Here is a 21,020-nt window from a genome sequence, read left to right on the forward strand (position 1 = left end):
AGGATTGAAAAACTTTTCTCTTCCTTGCATTTCCTTAGTATTGTCTTATAGGTCTATTTATCTGAAATTTAAAGTTTACGTTATTGCATGTTTTGAGTACCATCTCCTTCATTCACTCGTACGTCCGTTTTAAGTGTGCATCTGTCTCAAATGCAACATGTTTGGAATTGTTTTATAGGACTTGTACATATTGTTCTTTAGAAAAACAAGTTGGTATTAAATCTCAAATTCACCGTATCATGATTTTAGCCTTGGAGATACTAATCCAAAAGCTTAGGAAATTCGATGGCATAAGCTTCAGAATTAATGAAGAAAAAGAAATGGTATACAAACCTCATGATAGTTTTTGTGAAGCCGAAAGATGAACTTTTTATAACCCTCACAATATCACACTAGTGTAGATAGTTAATCTAGATTGATAGTTCTTTTCTGCATTCAAAGGGATAATTTTTTGTTGGATTAAATAGTTAATAGGAATATTAATCTAAACCACTTTATTTTCTATTTTCATTACACCTAATTTTACTTCTACTCAAATGATAAGCCCCAAGTATTTAATTTGTATCCAAAAAACTTGAAATATTTATTTATACTCAAATGAACTTTTAACATAAATCAGCATTTCATTGGAAAATAAAAGGCTTACTGTCATAAAAACAAATTGGTTTGAGTTCAAAAAATGTATAGATATTATCTAGTAATTTGATCCTTTGTAATTCAAAATAATAAAGGACGTTGTCACAATTAACCAGCTATCATGCTTACTTTGAAAAAAGAAAATATATACAGAATCCAAGCATATGACTTATAGACAGGATGGATTAAAAACTAATGGAGGAAAATCCGACCTGATATGTTGAAATTTTGCTTCTTTCTAGGGGCCTAAAAGTCAAAACCATGTATTTGCTATTCACAACCAACAGAGGTTGAGATGTTGTTGACCATTAACTTGAAAGCAAGATTGGCCAAAACTATATGGCCAAACCAAGCCTTGGATGCAGTTACTCTTTCCTATACAAAACCAAAAACAGTCAACTCTATAAAAAGATTTCTGAAGTACCGGCAAATTTGTAAATCCAAGTCAAGCTGCTCCTTCGGATTCGAATGGCCATTACATCCACCAATCTTTGCAACAAAAACAAAGAAAAATGTAAAACGATGAGAATTTCTGATCTAGAGAAATAATTAGCAATCTTCGTAAGGCAATATAGAATTGACAGCAGTAAATTATTCGCATAAAAATTGGAATAACAACTACTACCTTGATGCAAGATAGAAAAAAAAAAAAAGCCTTACTACACAGGGCAAACAACAACGACAGGTTACAGGCTGATTATACGTCGGCAGCAAAATAAACTCATTATTCAAGGGATTCATTTTTGTACTTCACCCCAAAATGGCAAACTATGTGTCCACTTTCTCTCAACATTATCAACATCTATGTTGCTTGGATGCAGGTGTGAGTGCCGGATACAGATATGTGTCCAACATGGATGAGTTCAATTTTCTTTTAAAAGTTTTTCAATGCATTCAAAGGATCATATCTCCATACTCATCTCCGGATATATGTCCCAACATGAATGTTGAACACAGATACTTCAAGAAAAATGAAAAACAGAGCAACATACACCTACACGTGGACTCAGAAAAATGTCTAAAACAAGACTGCATCCTACATAGGTATATTTAATTTTTTTTCACACGAGGAAAGTCATACTCTCATACCCTATATACAAGCATGTGTTGAATGCAGGTGCTAGATACATTAAAAGAGGAATTATCTCCATAAGCCTTACTAAATAAATCTCAACACTAAAGTGCAGCAACAGTGCTCAAGATCTAGGCATAAACCAACTTAATCAAATTATAGGCAAATACTCAACAATTATTAATCATGCAAACTAACCTTCTGCATATGCACTCATTTTGGTATAGATGGTTCACGATGTTCTATGAACTTCCAAGAAGACGTCAAATTATTTGATAATGGCGTTCCGAAATCTAAGATGCGTTTAAGCCATTTAACCCGACAAACAAGTTCCTCCAAATCCAAAATTGCAGCTTCTATTGTGTCAGAGTAAGTAGAATTCAAGCAAACACTTTCTTCGGTTTTCATCTTCTTTAACCCACTACCATCATATTTGTCCACCATCCCTGGCACTTGTGTTGAGGCATATTGAATATGTGGACTTGAAACACCATATGAGCAATTTCTCTTTTTAGGGACATCATCCACAACATCAAGGCCTACGGTTTTCTTTGTAATGTTCGTATGTTTTTCATTCAAAGATTTCTTCACCGATTGCTTTCCTTTATAAGAGCCAGTTGAAATATGAGAAGATAAAGAACCCTTATGCTTGGTTGGTGCTTTCTCTGTTGATTGAACATCAATTTCCCTCTCCCTAACAATGCAATCTATCAAGTTTGGGGAGTCCCCTGCAACCACCATTTTCCATGTAAGCGTACAAGATAATTGTCACAGTCCAAACCAACTTAAAAGGCATTATCCCTTTGGTCCATTGGACCTAATGGTTTTGTCTACAGAAGGTGCCTCACAAGTTGAGGTGGTGTGAAGATTTATATCATAAGACCAACTTTAGTACACAACTGATGTGGAACTCATAGCTTCTATCAAGGACCATGACATCCTCTTGCAATCCAATAAAGGCTCATTGTCCTTAGTGGAAATCACTAGCGCCCCTAAGGTTAACTCTAGTACCAAATGTCACAATCCACACCAACTTGCAAGGTATTGTCCACTTTAACCCATGGATCTAACAGTTTTCTCCACAAAAGGCACACATTGATATCGTAAAACCAACTCTAGTAAACAATCTATGTGGGATTCATGGCTCCCTACTAGGACCATGACATCCCCCCAAACTCCAATAAAGGCCCACTATCTTTAGTGAGACATCGCTATTATCCCCAAAGTTAGCTCTGATACCAAATGTTGCAATTCACACCAACATACAAGGTATTATCCATTTTGATTAATTTAGCCTTACAATTGTCCAAAAAGGCGCTTCACTGGTCAAAGATGGTTTTAACACTTGTATTTCCATAACAACACTAGTACACAGCTAATGTGGGATTCATGGCTCCTTTCTAAGACCATGATACTAAGAAAAAGTCAACACACAAGGAATAAGAAGATCCAGGAAGCACTACTTTTCCCCTTACAAAAGAAGTCTTAATATACTATCATTTTGATGTGCAATAGAATGACAAAAATGGTTATCAAACAAAAATTAAGAGGTGAGACTAGTGTGTCAACAAGCACAAAGAACTACACTTTGCTATGATATCATGTATGATATCGAACATGGGCATCTAACACATGTATGGTTGAATTTTTTAAAAATTTTCATGTATTTGTAGGATCCTTAGATATCATGTCCCCATATCCATATGTTGGGATGAGTGCCAGACAAGAGTTGTTCAAGAAAACTATATAGTCAAAGCAACAGATGTGAATGATCTATCGGTCAGAGCATTAACAACTACATAGAGCTTCTTCTATGGTTTGATATAACTACCATACAACCAAGCTAGAGACTAGAAGGGATTTTATGCAAAAGTAATATACTTGAAGTTAAACCAACTAGATTGGACCTAATCAAAACAAAAAGACTAAAAAGAAATCAAAAGTGAAAGATCAATGAGAGCAAACACCAAACTCATGCCAGGAAATGCAAATGTGCAACAAAAAAAAATTGATAGAAAACCATTTTTGACCTTTCATGTGTTTTCACTAGGTTTGGAAGTAATCAAAATATTGAAAGAAAGTTTTAATGCAGCCACGGAAGAGTCACGATAGATTAGAAACGAGGGATAACATGTGCAATAAACATGTATTATGTCAAACAAAAAGCTTATAAAAATGACATTATCTGATAAACATAAATAAAATCTTTACATTAAAGAATGATTCTAATAACATTTAAATAATTATAATTATATAGTCAGTTACTCCTTTTCTAGATATACATTCTAGTGAAGTTATATGAAATCCTTGAATAGGGTTATCATTTTGATAAATTAGGAACTATTGTTTGTTCATACATGTGCGCGCGCGCAGGTGTAATGACTCTTAACAAAATACAATTATATAGAAGGTAACATGTTTAATACATAAAAATATAAATTAGTTTCAAAACTTAGAAGAAATATTCTCTTATATCAATTGAAAAAATATGCCAAGGCAACTTTCAAGGTTGCAATAAGGCAAAGTTAAGCTTACCATAAGTTTTGAGACAGATAAATCAGAATGAAAACAGAACATTCTTTTCATGCATACACATAATCATAAGTCAAAACACTTGAGCAGCCAAAAGAATGTTTAGATGCATTCTTACCTCGATAAAGAGGCTTAACTATTCGAGCACAATAAAGATGATATTTACCCCCCTACAACAACCAGATCGGAAAAAATTGATAAGCATTTAAGGATACAATAACCACTTTCCTGTTAACACATATTGCTTTAGACATAATTGGATAAAGTAGATCCACAGATGAAGAGACATATTGCACCAAAGAACTGCTTTCTAAATTCCAGATATAAAGAATACCTATTGTCCAAGTTGAAGAAACTTCATAAAAAGAATACCAAAGGTCATGGGTCAAATTACAGTGAAAATTGAGAAGTGCATACAAATCTATAACTTACTAAGTTCTCTAACTCCGTTTTCATTATTTTCTATCATGTCAAACTCGGTTTTTAGATTGTTCTAATATCAATTTGTTATACTTCATTGCATCAACAGATATTGGGTGTTGAACAAAATCAACACAAATACTAAGCCAGGAAATAGCCTAGATTAGATTAGATAAAATGCAAGAGAAAGAGTGTGGGGCAGTAACCTTGGGTAGCTTCCAGCCTTCATCCACAGACCAATCCAGTGATGGACGCAAGTCTTTGCAAGAAACATCATATAAACACCCTTCACCCTCAGGAGGAGGTGGCAACTCAATCTGTGTAAACAAGTGAAACCAAGAACATTAGAACAGAAACAACCACTAGATGTAATTCTCAATAAGAAAAGTGTTTAAATTGAAAGGAGAGTAACATGCTAAATAAACTGTTCATATGGATAGGCACTTGAGAACACCTACTATAGATAGATGGGATATATAATCACATTATTTCTCAAAAACATTACGAACTAATGCATAAGAAAAATGGTATCTCATAAGAGAATAATATTCAATTGAGATTTAAACCACCTAATACTAACTTCAAAGGATGTTTGGACATGCGACATAAGAGGTGTGGATACTAGGTAGAGTAGAAACGACAAATAGGCATTTAAGAATATATCTCATCCAACTATAATTGTACCACAACTTATATGATATGGGCCTACAGTTACAGGAAACAAATATAGATGCATCTTCCAAATGGCTTTTGAAATAAAATGCAAGGACAAGATATATTGAGAACTCTGCTCTATTAGAAAAATCATAGATAAAAAGATATTACCTTAAAATTTTCATCGTCCAACTTTTCAATTATTGTCCCAGTCCAAAAGCAATTATCAGTCCACCAATCTACCAAATCACCCACCTTCCAAGAATCATTGACTATAACAACCGTCTCTGAAATTGTATTGACGTCAGGCATCTGACTTTCATGGTAAACAGAAGGAAAGCAAGGGCGCACCATCAAGCTTCGCTTATTATCCTTTGGTTTACGAGACTTTTGATATAACTTTGTCCAACGTATTTCTGTAAAAGGAATACATTAACGAAATATTGAAATTTTATCAAAAGCAACACAATTTAATTTCTCACAATAAGGTTATTTTGTGCAAACTCATATATATATATATATATATATATGGAACTTTGAATTTTTAGGCAAATTCCTTTTTGAATGTATTGATTTTGTTTTCTTTAAAAAAATCACTTTTGGAGGGAGTTTTGTAATTCATATAGCATGCAAGTGTCTGCCTCCTGATACCGGTTCACTTGACCATTAGGTCAAGGAACAAATATTTTTTCCCCTACTTTTATTATTGACCTCTTATGAAATTATATTGAGTGGAATTCTAAAACAATGGCTTAGCTCGATAGAGAGTACTTACTCTCATCTGGAAAATCAACATATTCCAAGGCATGTCCTAGTTCCTTGTTCCTCCAACCAATTTCCTTTATCTAAAAAAAAAAACACAAATATAAAGAACAAGCAAATTGTTATCTCATTTGAAAATTAACAAAATACTAACAAGAATAACTTTAAAAATTTAAAGGGAAGAAAACATTCAAACTATAAAATCTTAATCTACTCAACAACACGTTCTTTATAAAACTAGACATAAAAGTTTGATGGCTTAAAATTAACATTTCAAAAAAGTTCAATTTCCAGAATATTAATTAACCATTTCTCTTTAAAGTACCTATTCATTTATCAATATGATTATCAATTTTAAGCATATTTTCCAAAACAATCATCACATGGGAGTCTTACTTACTTAACAAGAACATACAAAATGTAAAACTACAAACACAAGAAATTATATGAAAACCCAAGGCTTAGATAAATAATATAAAAGGTACCACGAAGCAAACATGGGGAAAAGAAGAATATTTAAAGAAAAGAAAGGAAATTCGAAGAACATGTGAATCGACTGGAGCAAAATACTTATGATGACATAAATAAGTGACCTAGTTGTGTCTCATTGACCCTTGTAAAGCTCAAGGCAACATTTCACTATGTGCAAGTATAAAGATGGGACTATTTTAAACTTTATAAGTAATCATGCACATTTGCAAGGATGGTATTATTTTCCAATACAATAACACAAGGCATTTAGATGAGAAACTATTAGAGTACTTCTAGTAATAGGTTTAACCCTATTTAAGTTACTTAAGTACATTATTAGTAATGTGATTTTTTCTTTTTTGACGGTTGAGAGTATAAGATAACCTTGTAGCACTTTTTACTAATTCATCATCCCAAATCAGGACTAAAAAAGCTATTAAGTTATGCCGAGAGGGAAAAGTGACTAATCATATAGAACATTAGTGGTAATCTTAAATCTTCTTGTTTGATTCAATTAGCTTGAATGTAAATTTATTTTATTTGGTTGAGAGGATATAAGATAACCTCATAGCACTTTTTACTAAATGATCCTTAATCACAAATAAAAACTAGAAAAGCTATCAAATTATACAAAGAGTAAAAGGTGACTAAGAAAAATATGAATAAAATGTAATATTTTCTCAATTTATAATAAATAAAATAATAGAAACCCTCATAATAATATTAAGGGTAAAGTACAGTAGAGGCCACCCAACTAACTTTTTTTCTTTTTTGATTATCCAACTATGAAAAGTTACAAAATAGTTACCCAAATATTAGCAAATTTCCTTTTCTTTTTTGAACTCATTATAGTTCTGATCATATTTGCCCTTTTTGACACAATGCCTAGAACTACCTATAGCCATTTCCCAACCCATAAATAGGAAGATAATGCACTTCAACGCACTCGAACTCACGTTCTACTGCATTGGCAACAAATACCCATGTCAATTGAGCTAAGACTCAATCGATGAGTATTAGTAAATTTCCTTTTTGGTCACTCGACTATTCAATTTTGTCATTTTTAGTCACCAGCTAGCTAACATAAAAATGAAAACACCAAAAAATCTAAGATTGTTGGGTGATCATTTTATAACTTTTCATAATTGTGTGACTACTAATGTAGTATACCCTAATAATAATTAATTAAAAATTAAGTTGATACAATAAACAAAATGTAATAAATCCATAAAACAATAAACTAATAGACAAAATGTCAAGTTTCCTCAACTTACGATAAAAGAATAATAATAACTCACATAACATAATAATTAACTAATTAAAAGTTAACATAATAGACAAAATGCAATAAAACCGAAAAATAAACCAAAAATACATGTTCTACTCGGGAAGAGAATACAATTGAATACGAAAGAAAGGATCCTATATGCAGCCAATAAAAGACTTTCATCCATGATGCAAAGCAAGAATGCAATGCAATGACTGGTAATTATGGTGATATTAAAGAGCTTTCACTTTTGGTAGGTGAATATAATCTAATGAATGGGGTGGAGAATGAGAGCAATGCCTCTTTCGAGATGGAAACTATTGAAATAACAACAGAGGATAAGGGAACTGATGTAGATTCAAAGCAGCCAAAAGCTGAAGAAAAAATGAAAATTGGAAGGCCAAGGTTGACAAGGAAAGAGAGAGAAAAAAAAAAAGAAGTGGAATAGAACTAGAAGATGAAAAATGAATTTACTAGAAAGTTTTTCTATATTTGGCCAATGAAGAGAGATTCCAAAACATGGTTAGGGTTAGAAGGTAGTAAAAATTAAAAAAATTAAAAAAATATATATTAGGTGGAAATTAGAAAGCCACTTAGTTTGACAATGTGGAAAAAAAAATCTACATTAGATAAAGGAATGCTATGGCAACATTCTGTTACACACTTAAAGAGTGAGTAAAAAAATCATTTTCCATAACGTTGGTGACGAAATTGAGAATTTTTCACTTTTTACGATTAAAACAAAAACACGCTAATAGTTAGGTGACTATAGGTAAAGTTTGCCCTAATAATAATGCACAAAACGCACTTATTATAATTAACAAATAAATACAATTGGAACGTTACTTGAGAAAATATATCAAAGAACAAAAAAGTTCGATTCATTTGTTTTTACTATTCAGAGAAAAATGGATCAAAATCATTAAAAATGAGGTCAATTTGTCACAAATTTTAGATTATGAATGTAATGTAAGATTTTACACCTCATCAGATCTAGTCACCTAATCCTTCTACTTTGAGTTGATTATCATAGCAAGAAACTTGCAAACAATTGTTAGCTTGTTTATAAAATACCACTGAACAACCAACTACATGGCTTAGAACATCTCAATAAAATACAAGCTTTATTTTACCTTATCATGCACTATTTAAGGCCACTTCTTCAATGAACTTCATACTAAGATGATGTTTTTCTAATTTCAACTGTGTCATCTGGTCTTCATGTATCTTTCTCCCCCATCTATTTGCAAAAACCCTTACACTACATCCTAAGGTAACACTTAACCTTTTTTCCCCCAAAGATGCATCTCCTACCATCATCTACATCTTAGCTCAAAATTTAAACATGTCATATGTCACATTCCAAAAGAGCAATGTCATACCCTACACCCAAATCTTCATGTTCCTTATCATTGGTAGCCCAATTAACTTCACCGCCAACGTCCTTTCTTCTTTTTTAACTGTTCACTCTTTCATCACCCTAGTTTCAATTTCCTTGGCTTTAACTCTCCAACTCTAAAATTTGCACTAGCTAATGCACACGTACTTTTCTTTTCTACTTTTTTGCACTTGTTTTCCGAACATGTTGCAAATTTTGTTATCATAATAAAGCGGAGTTTTATATTTGCTCATGTTATCTAATTAACAATTGATTTCTTTTCTCCTTTTTTGGTTGGAATTTGGTTGAAGTACTAAAATACTTTTTATCATATTTATTTGGTCACACAAGAATTTTATTTTTATTAGGATATTATATGTCAATTTTATTTTTATAATATTTATTTTAAGTATTTAAAGCTAAGGTTAGAATAAAACTTTATTTGCAAGAAAGCATATTAAGCTTACTTGCAAGAAAGAAAATCTATATAAACGAGTTGTATGCTTTAGAACCATTATTTTCTTTGAATTAATAGAAAACTAGAAGTGGTCTATAACCCTAAGTTTTCTAAAGTTTCATCTTACTAAATTGTTCAACCCTAATTCTTTCTATTTTACTGTTTTCTCACCTAAACCACATCAAATTTGGTTATCAAAACCTAAGTTTATATTACGGTGTGCTTTTAAGTCGTGGTTGGATGCATAAAAGTTTGAGGAAATCAAGATTAAAAAAAAAAAACAATTGGTTGCACTACGAAGAGCGATTGAAGATTTATGGCATGCAGTTATGCTTGGCTATAGTAGGAACAAAAAGGAACCTTAATGGAGATTTCAAGTGCTAACCACCATTTGGTCATACCAAAAGGTATTCTCGTTGATAAGTCTAATTTTGGTGTGGAAGAAAACCTTATTTATATTGGACCGCAAACCTTGTGGTACAAGGAGGAATGGAGCGATTAGAGCATGCCCTTGAATTAAACGAGGGTGGGATCAATGTTGAAGTTGCTGACTTATGGAAAGATGCACGTGGAAAAGCAAGATGATAATATGTTGGAACCTATCTATGATGAATATCATTAAGAAAGTGAAACAATTGATATGCATCCAGTTTAGAGTCTTTGGTTGTTCATACAATGATAGACACACCTTCAAAAAAAGGGGAGGATTGGAGGCAAGTTGAAAATCTCTAGGATATCTTAAGGGACACAATGTCGAGTGATGGTTCTAGGGTAAAAAGAGTTAATTCGATTTCAACATTGAAACAGGTTTTGAAGGGAAAGAATTCAAATATTGAACTAAGAAAAAGCAAGAATGCTTGATGAAGGAGTCTTGGCCAAAGAGGCATATGAGGACTTTCATTTAATAATTTTGCATGTTCATCTCCCTAGACATTCAGACTTGCTTCTTATTTTGGTGAGCACACCCATCAATGACGATATGTTCTCTAAACCTTCAAAAGTTGCTCCAACTATTCACATCTCTTGGCTGACTTTTCCAATGGCAAAGATATTTTTGGAGGGTGTGTTGCAAAACTAATTGTAGTATTGAATCTGAGTTTGACAATTTGAAAGGCAATCCACAAGAAAGGTAGAAGTTGGATTCCAAGAAAGATAACCGAGTTGCACTTACTGAGTGTATTAGCATTGATTTTGAACATACGAAGCACATTGCATCTACAAGACATTCACTTGAAGCATGGTTAGGTTCTCATATTGATTTAGGTATGGTGGAGAGGTTACAATTAAACATATTTGCTTTTATGGAGCTACTCCTGTTTCCTGAAAGGTTGGGATGACACTTCTAAGCTCCTTGAGAAGATTAATGCTCATAGGTTGCGATGACACTTCTAAGCTCTTTAATAAAATTAATGCAAAAATCATTCATGAGAATCTTAGCAAGTTTTTTTTCCTCTACGTGGTTTTATGCTAGCCACTAATCAATAAGGATTATTTGATTCTAAGTAACAACATAACAAATGATGTTGAAAATTTAAATGATATGCAACTTCCTAAAGCTAAAACAAAGATCGTTAAAGATGTGATTTGTGTTAAAGAAGCTTGGGTTAAATGGGTTATAGATATAAGAGATTTTTGCAAAAACAAATAGCAAAACAACTAGTGAAAGTTCTTAGACAGTGGAAGAAAAGTTGCAAAGAGCTTAATGAGAAAGTTACATTGAGGTGGTGAAATTTCACCAGAGTGAAGTTTCCCAAGCCAAAGAGAATACGAGCCTTTATTTTTATTATAATATTTTATTATATCAATTTTATTTTATAATATTTATTTTAGATATATCATAAATGACTAAGGTTATTAGTTATTTTAAGGGTTTAAACTAAAGGTTAGAATAAAACTTTATTTGCAAGAAAGTATAGTAACTTTACTTGCAAGAAAGAAAGTCTAAGTAAATAAGTTATAGGCTTTGGATGTTTAAAATTAGTAAAAGAAAATAAAGGAATTTACACAATCTTTGTTTGGTTAAACACTGGAAAAGAAATTAAATAACTTTAAGATTTTTCCGATTATAACCTTTACCTAAAATAATTTATGTAAAAGCTTAAAAGGGTAAGAAAGACATTTTACAAAGAACTTCTAAGGTGAGCTTTTAAAAAAAGCTTTCAATCACCTCCAACTAACACCACATTACCCAACCAAACAATCTTTTACAACTTCTAGGTTTTGTGTAACTATACAATTACACAATTTTTGTAATATTTTAGGTAATTATGCAAAACACTACCCAATAACATAAACTATTACAACATTTGTAATGTTTTGAATAATTACAACATAAAACATTATCCAATTATATAAATTATTACAAATCTTGTAATGTTTTATTTCACTCGAATTACACAAAAAATTATTCAAGTACACAAACTATTAAAACTTTTGTATTGTTTTGTGTAAAATTAAAACTGAAGGAAAACTCATTAAGAAACAATTACTAAAATTTTACCATTTTACATTTTAAAATAGATTTTACTTTCCTTTCCCCCAAATTGAGGTAAATTAAAAATCAATGTTTCAAGGGAAAGCAAGAGATACTCAACTTGCCTTTATTTCTCTTGCTTAATAAAAATTAATAAAATTATCAAAAATGACAAAGGTTCTCTTTTTTAGTTTTCTTTCTCTTCATTTACTCCAATCCAATCATGGCGTTTTAGAACCCAAACAAACCATTATCTTCTAATTTGTATCCAAACACTAATTTCAAATAAAAGATTGCCTTCTGTTACAACTCTCTTTGATTTTTTTGTCAACATAACAAATAACATGGCATGATGATGTGGCCCAAAGTTAAGGGGAAAAACTCTCTTTTTTTTTCAAAAATAATCACGTCCCCTTTTTTTCTATTCTTCCATTCTCTATCCTCCTAAAACTCGCTCTTGGTCCTATTCTTCCATTCTCTATCCTCCTAAAACTCGCTCTTGGTCCCTTCACCTAGATTCAATCCAAACATTATATCAAGCCAATACAGGCCATTATCCATGTGGGAATCTACGATTATTTTCCAAGGTTCTTAGCATTTAATAGGCTAAATTGAAGGTACTTGATAGATTGCATTATAAGAGACTATGTATAGCTGATCGACACTTAAGGGAGACTTTAGGTTGAATTATAGCTTACTTTTTGTGTATAAAAGGCTGATTATTCGTGATGTAAAATTCAAAATATAGAGAACAACTATTTCTTCATTCTAATTCCTCTTAGAATTCTACATGAGCTCTTCATAATATTTCTACCAAGGTATAAATGCCATTTGGGTTTTTTTTTTTTTGTTCAGATCTCAACCACGTTTGGCCTTTGTTTATCTATCTAAAACAATGGCATGATCCAAACCCTCATCGCATAAGAATCAAGCCATATTTCAAAAACCATGTCTCCTTAAGAAGCTTTGAGTACTGGTGGATCAAAGGGTTCAATCATGCTCATTACTTGTCACAAACTAAATGGCCAAAACTATCCACAATGGACCAAGTTAGTAATGATGTTTATCTCGGACAAAGGTAAAGATGATTACATCACTATTGCTGCCATCCCCCCAAAGATAAAATTATCAACGTTTCAAAATTTAGAGATCAAAAAATAATATGGTTATGTCCTAATTGATCAACATCATGGATAATGAGATGGGGCTCATTTTTCTCTTTTACAATACAACCTACAATTTGGACAACTGCTAAGAAAACATATTCTGACAATGAAACTTAATGCAAGAGCTTCTATTTTTATTATAATATTTTATTATCAATTTTGTTTGAAAATATTTTATTTTAAGTATTAGATATATTATAGCCGTTTAAGGTTATTAGTTATCTTTAGGTTTTAAACATATGGCTAGAGTAAAACTTTATTTGCAAGAAAAGATAGTAACTTTACTTGCAAGGAAGAACTAAAGGTTTTTTATAACCCTAAGTTTTCTAGAGTTTCATCTCTTTCCCTATTATAATTCTTTAAGTGCTATTAATTTCTCCCCTAAACCACATCAAAAATACTACCTAGGGCTAGTTTGGCAATGCTTTTGAAAAATGCTTTTCAGAAGTGCTTTTGAAAAATTTAGTTTAAAATTTGAGTGTTTAGCATTCTTTGTCAAAAAGTGCTTTTGAGAAATAAAATATCAATTTTAGACATGTTATTATTATAACTTCTTGTTAATATTTTAATATATAAAATATAAATTTTAAATATTTTTAAGCAAGAAATGTTAATTATTTATAAAATTTAATCGAATATATAAACTATATTTTAAATATTTAAGTATAACTATTAAATATTTGTAATTAGTATTTTAAAAACTATTTTTTATTTTTAATTAATGATTTTAACACATTTGTATTAAGTACTAAGAAAAAAAATGGGAAGTACTATGTTATTTGAGGGGTGAAAAAGTAATTAAACACTAAAAGTACTTTTGGGAGGGGAAAAACAAAAAATTTTAGCTTTTCCTTTTGAGAAGTGCTTTTCAAAAGCACTTCTGAAAAGCTAAAAATTTCAGCCAAAAGCAGCTTGTTCTGTGCAGCTTTTCTTCCAGAAGTGTTTTTGGAGCCAGAAGTGCTTTTAAAAAGCAATGCAGAACTGGCCCTTGTTGAATATTAAAGCTATCCTTCATGATTTACAAGGTGAGTTAAATGTAACTCAATATTATAACACTCTTAACCGTAATTAGTAAAAATTAGATATGCTTGAAAAAACCATAAAGAAGGAATCTTTAAGTCCCTGATAGGATTAAACAAGTCCCTTGGTAAAGTAAGGGGGAGAATTTTGAGAAGCAAGCTCCTTCCATTCTTCCAAGAAACTTTTTGAAACCCAAAGGGAAGAGAGGAAAAAAAAGCTCTCACTAAGGACTATGGTATCAACTATGCCTAAGAGTTCAACCCTTGCTACTTGAGGAATCAATTTAGTCTATGATGCAAAGCAAAAGAAAATAAGCCTTGATGTGACCATTGTCGCAAACCCGAACATACTCGAGAAAAAAGGATAAGTGCCACGGTTCACACATGAGCAAGGCATCCAAAGGTGCAGGGCAGCCCACCCACGTAGACGAAGACCCCTCCAGGTGCAAACAAGGGCCGCACAAGACCTAGGGAGGCTCTTTTGAGTGTTGTAGGCCCAAAACAGTGCACTTTCGAAAAGAAGAATCTAAAGGCTCTCAAAATGTCAACTAACTAAATAACATGTAAGAAGCCTCAAGAGAGTCTGAAATTTACAGGTAAAGACCGAAACCTTGTGAAACCAAGTAAAATGTTCCAAAAGCTCTAGAAGAGCTAGCCTTATATAAAATTGTATAGACTTGTGTAGAACATTCTAGATACACAATATTGATCTTAGGAGCTGACCTATATAAAAGAAACACCCTCCTCATTTGTACACAGCTTAGCACTTGAACAATAAAGCTTCTAGCATTCTCCCGAATCCCTTACCTCCTCTTAAGTGCTCTCTTGTTGTAAAACCCATTCTTAAGGCTACACTTTATAGATTTGATAGCCTAAATTGAAGGATTTGATAGATTAAATTATAGGTGAAAGAGAGACTTTAGGTGGAATTTTCTTACTTAATTTCCGTATATAAAAAGCTACTTATTCATGCAATTAAATTTAGAATACAGTGAACTTTTATTTCTTCATTTTAGTTCCTATAAGCCATGTAAAAAGTTATTTGTATAAAATCAAAGGATAAAAGCTTTTCCAAAAAATCGATTAAACAAGGCAAAAAGTTAATACAAGGAAAACAAAAGAAATAAATAAATAAAAAATGCAAAATGTCTTTTTACTTTCATCTTCTATATATTTTTTAAAAAGGGTTTTAATTGTAAAAATTATGATAATGAATCATTTTGTTTCTTTTCCACAGTTTAGTCAAAACATATATTGTTAGAATTACTTTTATCTTCCTTTCATTTATTAATTTTAAACATCCACATAATATAATATGTAATCATTACCTTTCATTAATCTTCCTTTTTTTACTTTCATTTATTTCCTTTCCTAATGTTAATACATAGTATAAACCACGATTATGACATGAAAAAAAAAATAACATGAATGCATCATGAACATGAATTACCAAGTCTAAAATCCATTAAGACTCATAAAGCTCCTATCAAGCATAACAATTGTTTTCTATCATCTTCGAAGAATTTGTTGCATCTTAGTTCAAAATTCAATGTTTCAAAGCTATTTTCCTCAAACCAACATGCAATGACACATAAATTTTTAAGAATAAAAAACACGTTTATATTGCATAATCATATACCTTGCACCTAAACCATGCACCACGATACCCTGGCAAAAAAGATCTCGTCTCGACTAGTTGACCAACTTCAAATGGAAGGTTATGGAGATCCATTACAGCAATTTCAAGAGCATGAAGCTACACAACAAATACTTCAACAATTAGTAGGAACTTCTAAAGATGTATCTATAACTTTTTGAACAACAAAAATGATATAAGCATTCCATAATAACAAGTATATGAAAGAGACCATTGGGAATAACATAGCAAGAAAAGATTGATATCCTTTTAGATTGATACAATTTAAACCTATACTTCTAATTTGGAGAAATTTTGAACAACAAATTTTGTTGACCTATATATATGATGCTTTGTGTTTTTAAAATGTTAAAATTTTATCATTTTCTCAAATAAGCATGATAAAAAAAAAATTAAACACAATTTGAGTACATAAAAAGTCAACATCATTTGGTCTTACCACTCACTCCCAAATAAAATTCTCTCTTAATTAGTTTATTGATTATGTTTAGATGAAGTCATCTCTAATTAGTTTGTTGTTTATGATTAGATGAAGCTAAAACCAAGGTTTTCAAAATAGAACTGATGGTCAAACCACCAATTTTTAGTCTGATCGATTCAATCGATCCGACCACCAATCCAATCGGTTTACTATTTAATAAAACTTATTAAAAAACACTTAAAAATAAAACAAGATACAAATTTTGGACCAGACTTTTAAAGTTCTAATTTATAAATCATCCCATCTATTTTAGGCCCATAACCAAAATAAAATAAGAAAAACTAAAAAATCTTATCATCATTAACTTTCACTTTCAATTTCTCATTTGTCCTCTGTCGCCTAGCCTCCCTCTCCTTTTTTACCCTCATTTTTCAACAGGAACAACAAAAGAAGTTGATGGTTAAAGGCGGTTAAAGGCGGCTAAACACGGAATCAAATGCAGAGGTTGAAGGCCAAATGGAGGGAGATTGGAGAGAGGCTGAGAGAGCCAAAGAGGACAAATGGATAAGTGAGGATAGTGGTGATTACCTAGGTGGGGATGGGTCTAGGGTTAATAGGTTTCTTTAATTATTTATTTCATTTAATTTTAATTTTCTTTTTCTCTACTTGGGGTTGAATTCTTTCAAAGAACTAGGGTTTTGTATTGTTGGGCCAATTGGACCATTTTTCCAATTTGACCCAACCTCAAGGAGCCCAAAATTTCCAAAGAACGGTTCAATTTGGTCTTTTTTACCAATTTTCCGGATCGCAACCCCGATTTTGCTCAATTAATGATCCAAACAATTTTTTACTATTGTCTAGACCGACTACCCAATTGGGTTCCCGATTCAACCGACCGATCCAATTTTTAAGACCTTAGCTAAAACCCATAAAAAATTCTCTCTCTATGTTTAGATAAGCTAAAACCCAAATTTTTCTTTGGCTAAAATAAAAAAATTTAAAAGAAAATTCACTTCTCCAAGTAAACTCCTATGTTTTTTTTATTGTAACTAAAGATTTATTGTCCATATGTAAGCTCTTGTGGCTTAACAATTTCTTTCAATTTTTTTTTTTTTATAAATCAAGTAACATCAGCTTCCATATTGACAAAAGAATCCAGTAAACAACAATAACAAAAGTTGGCCTTTTGCTTGAAATAAGAACTTAGGTACAAATTGAAGGTAAATGAAATTTTGATTACAATGAAAACACAATAGATTTCTTACCCTTACTTGGCAATTTCGGGTGCAGTACCCTGTCGACACGGGACGGGTCAGATAAAAACACAGCAAACACGGAGGTAGATGAGAACTGAGATGAGAAGAGAAGAAAAAGAAACTGATTTGCAGGGACAAGAAAGAGAAGAGATGGACGATGGTAAGGAAAAAGACTTACCAAATAAATGCACAAAAAAATCGTAAAGTTAACACAAAACACTCGAGAAAATCGTTAAGGTTTGAAAAATTACCTTGATTAATTTCCTGGCCTCTGGTTTGCTCCTTCGGAAACTTGCAAGTGACGGCCTGGGTTAGGGACAGGAGAAGGAAGAGGGAGAGGGGAAAATAGGAGAAATAGAAAGAGAGGGCAGAAGACGATGATGGTGGGGAGAGGATTGTTTGGTTTTTATTTGGGCAAACATACAGATTTTGAATTTATGTAAACCCTAAATCACTTTGTCTAATTTTTTTTATTTTATTTTTTATATATTTCACTTACTAAAATTAAGTAATTTTACATTATTTTATAAGTCTTTTAACTTATTAATATTTTAATAATTTAACCATCATATTTTATACTTTATTCATATAAATTATGCATGTTAAATTTAATATAAATTAATAAATTAATTTTTTAATTATTCGTTTTATATAAAAAATTTAATCGTTAAATATATGTTAATATAAACAATATTTTATATCAACATGATAGAAATATCAAATCGGTTCAAATTTTTAAATGTATGAAAAGTATAAATATATTAATAAATACAACGGTTGGATTGTTAAAATATCAATAATATAAAAAATTATAGAATAGTGTAAAATTCCTTAAATTTTACAGGTATAAGTAGATCTCTCCTCTTTAAATTATACTATGCTATTTATTTTACCAAAAATGTTACTACTATTAATAAAAAATTCCACAAATCACATCTTCCCAGGTAGATTCTTTTTTTTTTTGCAAAATATTTTTAAAATTTTGATATATAGCAATATTTGTCGGCCCTAGTTTTTTACATGTTTTGATATAATAAAGTCAAAATTGCAACCAATTGATAAAAAGCTCTTGACATTTTTTTCGAAGTATTTAGTAACTTAAATTACAAAATCCTCTGAAAAATCGTGATTTAAAACAAATTTTACAATTTTGGGAGACTTTTACCAATAAATAGTCACACAAGTATTGATAGAACCAAGTCAGTGAGCATCCCAATAATTATTCCAGACTTCTATCGATACTTAGGAATCCATCTATTGATACAACTTTGGTTGAGTTCTACCAATAGAAGTAATTTAGAGAACATTTCAAGCCAAACATCACACTTTTAATGATACTAAGGGGACTTCTACCAATACAACAAAATCAATGAGCACTTACCAATATAACTATCAGTATAAGTCTGAACCCTTGAAACCCTCAAACTTTTACCCATACTTGCTGCTCCAACAGTTATATTTTTCATGACTTCTACGGGCACAAGTCTAGTTATATTGATAGAAGTGGTCTATAGTATGCGTTTAATACTCGAGTTACTTGTAGTAATGACTCTAATTTACTCTTAATGTCTCCAAAAAGCTTCAAAATCATTAGAAAGCATAAATACAAGTCAATAGTTCTACATTGAAGACAAGAAATAAGTGATGTGAGCATGGGAATGAAATATATTTTTTAGAGATATCTCTTAAGTTCTTGAGAACATTTTTACCTGAACTTATCAAGACTTTTCTTGTGGCATTCATTATTGTGTTTATACCTTCGATTCTTGTTTCCATACAAAAAATAAGTTAGGGTCTTTTTCATCTAACTCTTGGTTCACGAGTTTATCAAATAAAAAATGGGTCAGGCTCAGTCATAACGTTGGTTTTTTTTTCATATAAACTTTTAGGCCGGAGTCCAATATTGTTATCTATCCTTTTTAATTATCATCATTATTTTCTTGTCTTTCTTTTGTTTTCATTACCTGTTAGAAATGATCAGGCACACAAGTGGTCTTGTAATTCTCCTAACGAATATTGCAACAACCCGATTTTGGGTTGAGTCAGAATAGTAGTTTCGAGACCACAAATTCGACACAATAAAATTTATTTTTATTATATTTTTATGGTCTACTATTTTATGGAATGATTTTATGAAAATTTCATTCAAAAATTTTAGCGTTTGAGCACTCAATTTAGTCAAAAGGACTAAATTGTAAAAAGTGCAAAATTTCAGTTCTAGATGTTAAAGGTGTCAATTGCTATAAGCTTTTAAATTAGAGGTCCTTAGATGATAATTAGATCATTGATTTAGTTGGTGGAGAAAAAAAGACATGGTTAGGTAAAATTTTAAAGTTTGGCAAAAAGGGCATTTTGGTCATTTGGTAAATAAATGAATTAATAAGCCAAAATAAAGTCAAAATTTGTTATTCATCTTCATCCTTGTGCCGAAATTTCAAGGGTCACCATAGCTAAGGTTTTTTCATCTTTCAAGCTTGATTGTAAGTCCATTCTTGCCCCGTTTTTAGTGCTCTTTACATTTTTAAAGTCGTTATCACTTGATCTACCTATTTCTGCCACTAATTTGAGATATGGTTGAGGTTTATGGTTTGAAACATGTTATACATGTGTGTATTTTGATGTTAAATGGTAGATTATGCATGTTTGATATTAGATAAACAACTTTTACTAAGTGATTTTTTATGAAAATACCTAAAAAGGACCTATTTGTAAAAAATTATAAAATGGGTGGTAAAAATATGATTTGATAAAACATGTGGACTGCTATGAGTATGTATGAGGTTCGACTAGGCTTGGGTGACAAAGAAATTGAACACATTTCATTTTACGAGCCTAGGGACTAAAGTGTAAAATGTTGAAAAGTTAGAGGTAAAAAGATAATTTCACCATAATGTGATGTTTGTACTAAATTGAGCAATGTGATAATCAAATGAGCTAAATTTGATATTATAGATCAAGAAGAATGAAGCTCGGACCTTAAACGAGAGAAAAACAAGGTATTTGGCAATTAGGTCATTTTCTACTATTTTGTACCAAGGTAAGTTCGTATGTAAATAATGCAATGTTATAATTATATTTTAATGCTTTAATATTGTATGAATTGTATGTTTGATTCTATGGGCACAATTGACAAAGTTTTGGCAAGTGAGAAAATCTCGTTTGAACCATAAGAATAGATTAGGATACGAGTGACATGTCACTAGGAACTCATATGTGTATGTGATTATGTGATCCAAGTGCTGGTCTTGTACGTCCTACCAATGGCTAGGTAGTCCGGCATGTGTTCCGAATACCTGATAGCTTGTGTAAACAACCCGTGTAGTTACGTCTTGACTGACAGCTTGTGTAAACAGACCCGTGATTAGCTCAAAAGTGAGCA

At 31.4% G+C, this 21,020-nt stretch overlaps 1 protein-coding gene across 4 annotated transcripts; it reads right to left on the reverse strand.

The window, feature by feature from the left end:
• Window positions 1-690: 690 nt before the first annotated feature.
• LOC108460287 (uncharacterized) lies at window positions 691-18,122 on the reverse strand. Of its 4 annotated transcripts, none has more exons than XM_017759728.2 (9): window positions 17,893-18,122; window positions 17,651-17,679; window positions 15,947-16,063; window positions 6,090-6,159; window positions 5,486-5,730; window positions 4,867-4,977; window positions 4,359-4,410; window positions 1,907-2,436; window positions 691-1,125 (listed from the first exon to the last, which is right to left on the reverse strand). In XM_017759728.2, exons 3-8 carry the CDS (start codon window positions 16,037-16,039, stop codon window positions 1,922-1,924), a joined length of 1,086 nt encoding a protein of 361 aa, XP_017615217.1. In that variant the 5' UTR covers window positions 16,040-16,063; window positions 17,651-17,679; window positions 17,893-18,122; the 3' UTR covers window positions 691-1,125; window positions 1,907-1,921. The 4 variants fall into 4 exon arrangements, with proteins under 4 accessions (XP_017615217.1, XP_017615215.1, XP_052882948.1 ...); XM_017759726.2 differs by having other exon boundaries at window positions 17,651-17,735; XM_053026988.1 differs by having other exon boundaries at window positions 17,651-17,762.
• Window positions 18,123-21,020: the final 2,898 nt, after the last annotated feature.

This window comes from Gossypium arboreum, chromosome 4, assembly GCF_025698485.1.
Source record: "Gossypium arboreum isolate Shixiya-1 chromosome 4, ASM2569848v2, whole genome shotgun sequence".
NCBI lineage: Eukaryota > Viridiplantae > Streptophyta > Magnoliopsida > Malvales > Malvaceae > Gossypium > Gossypium arboreum.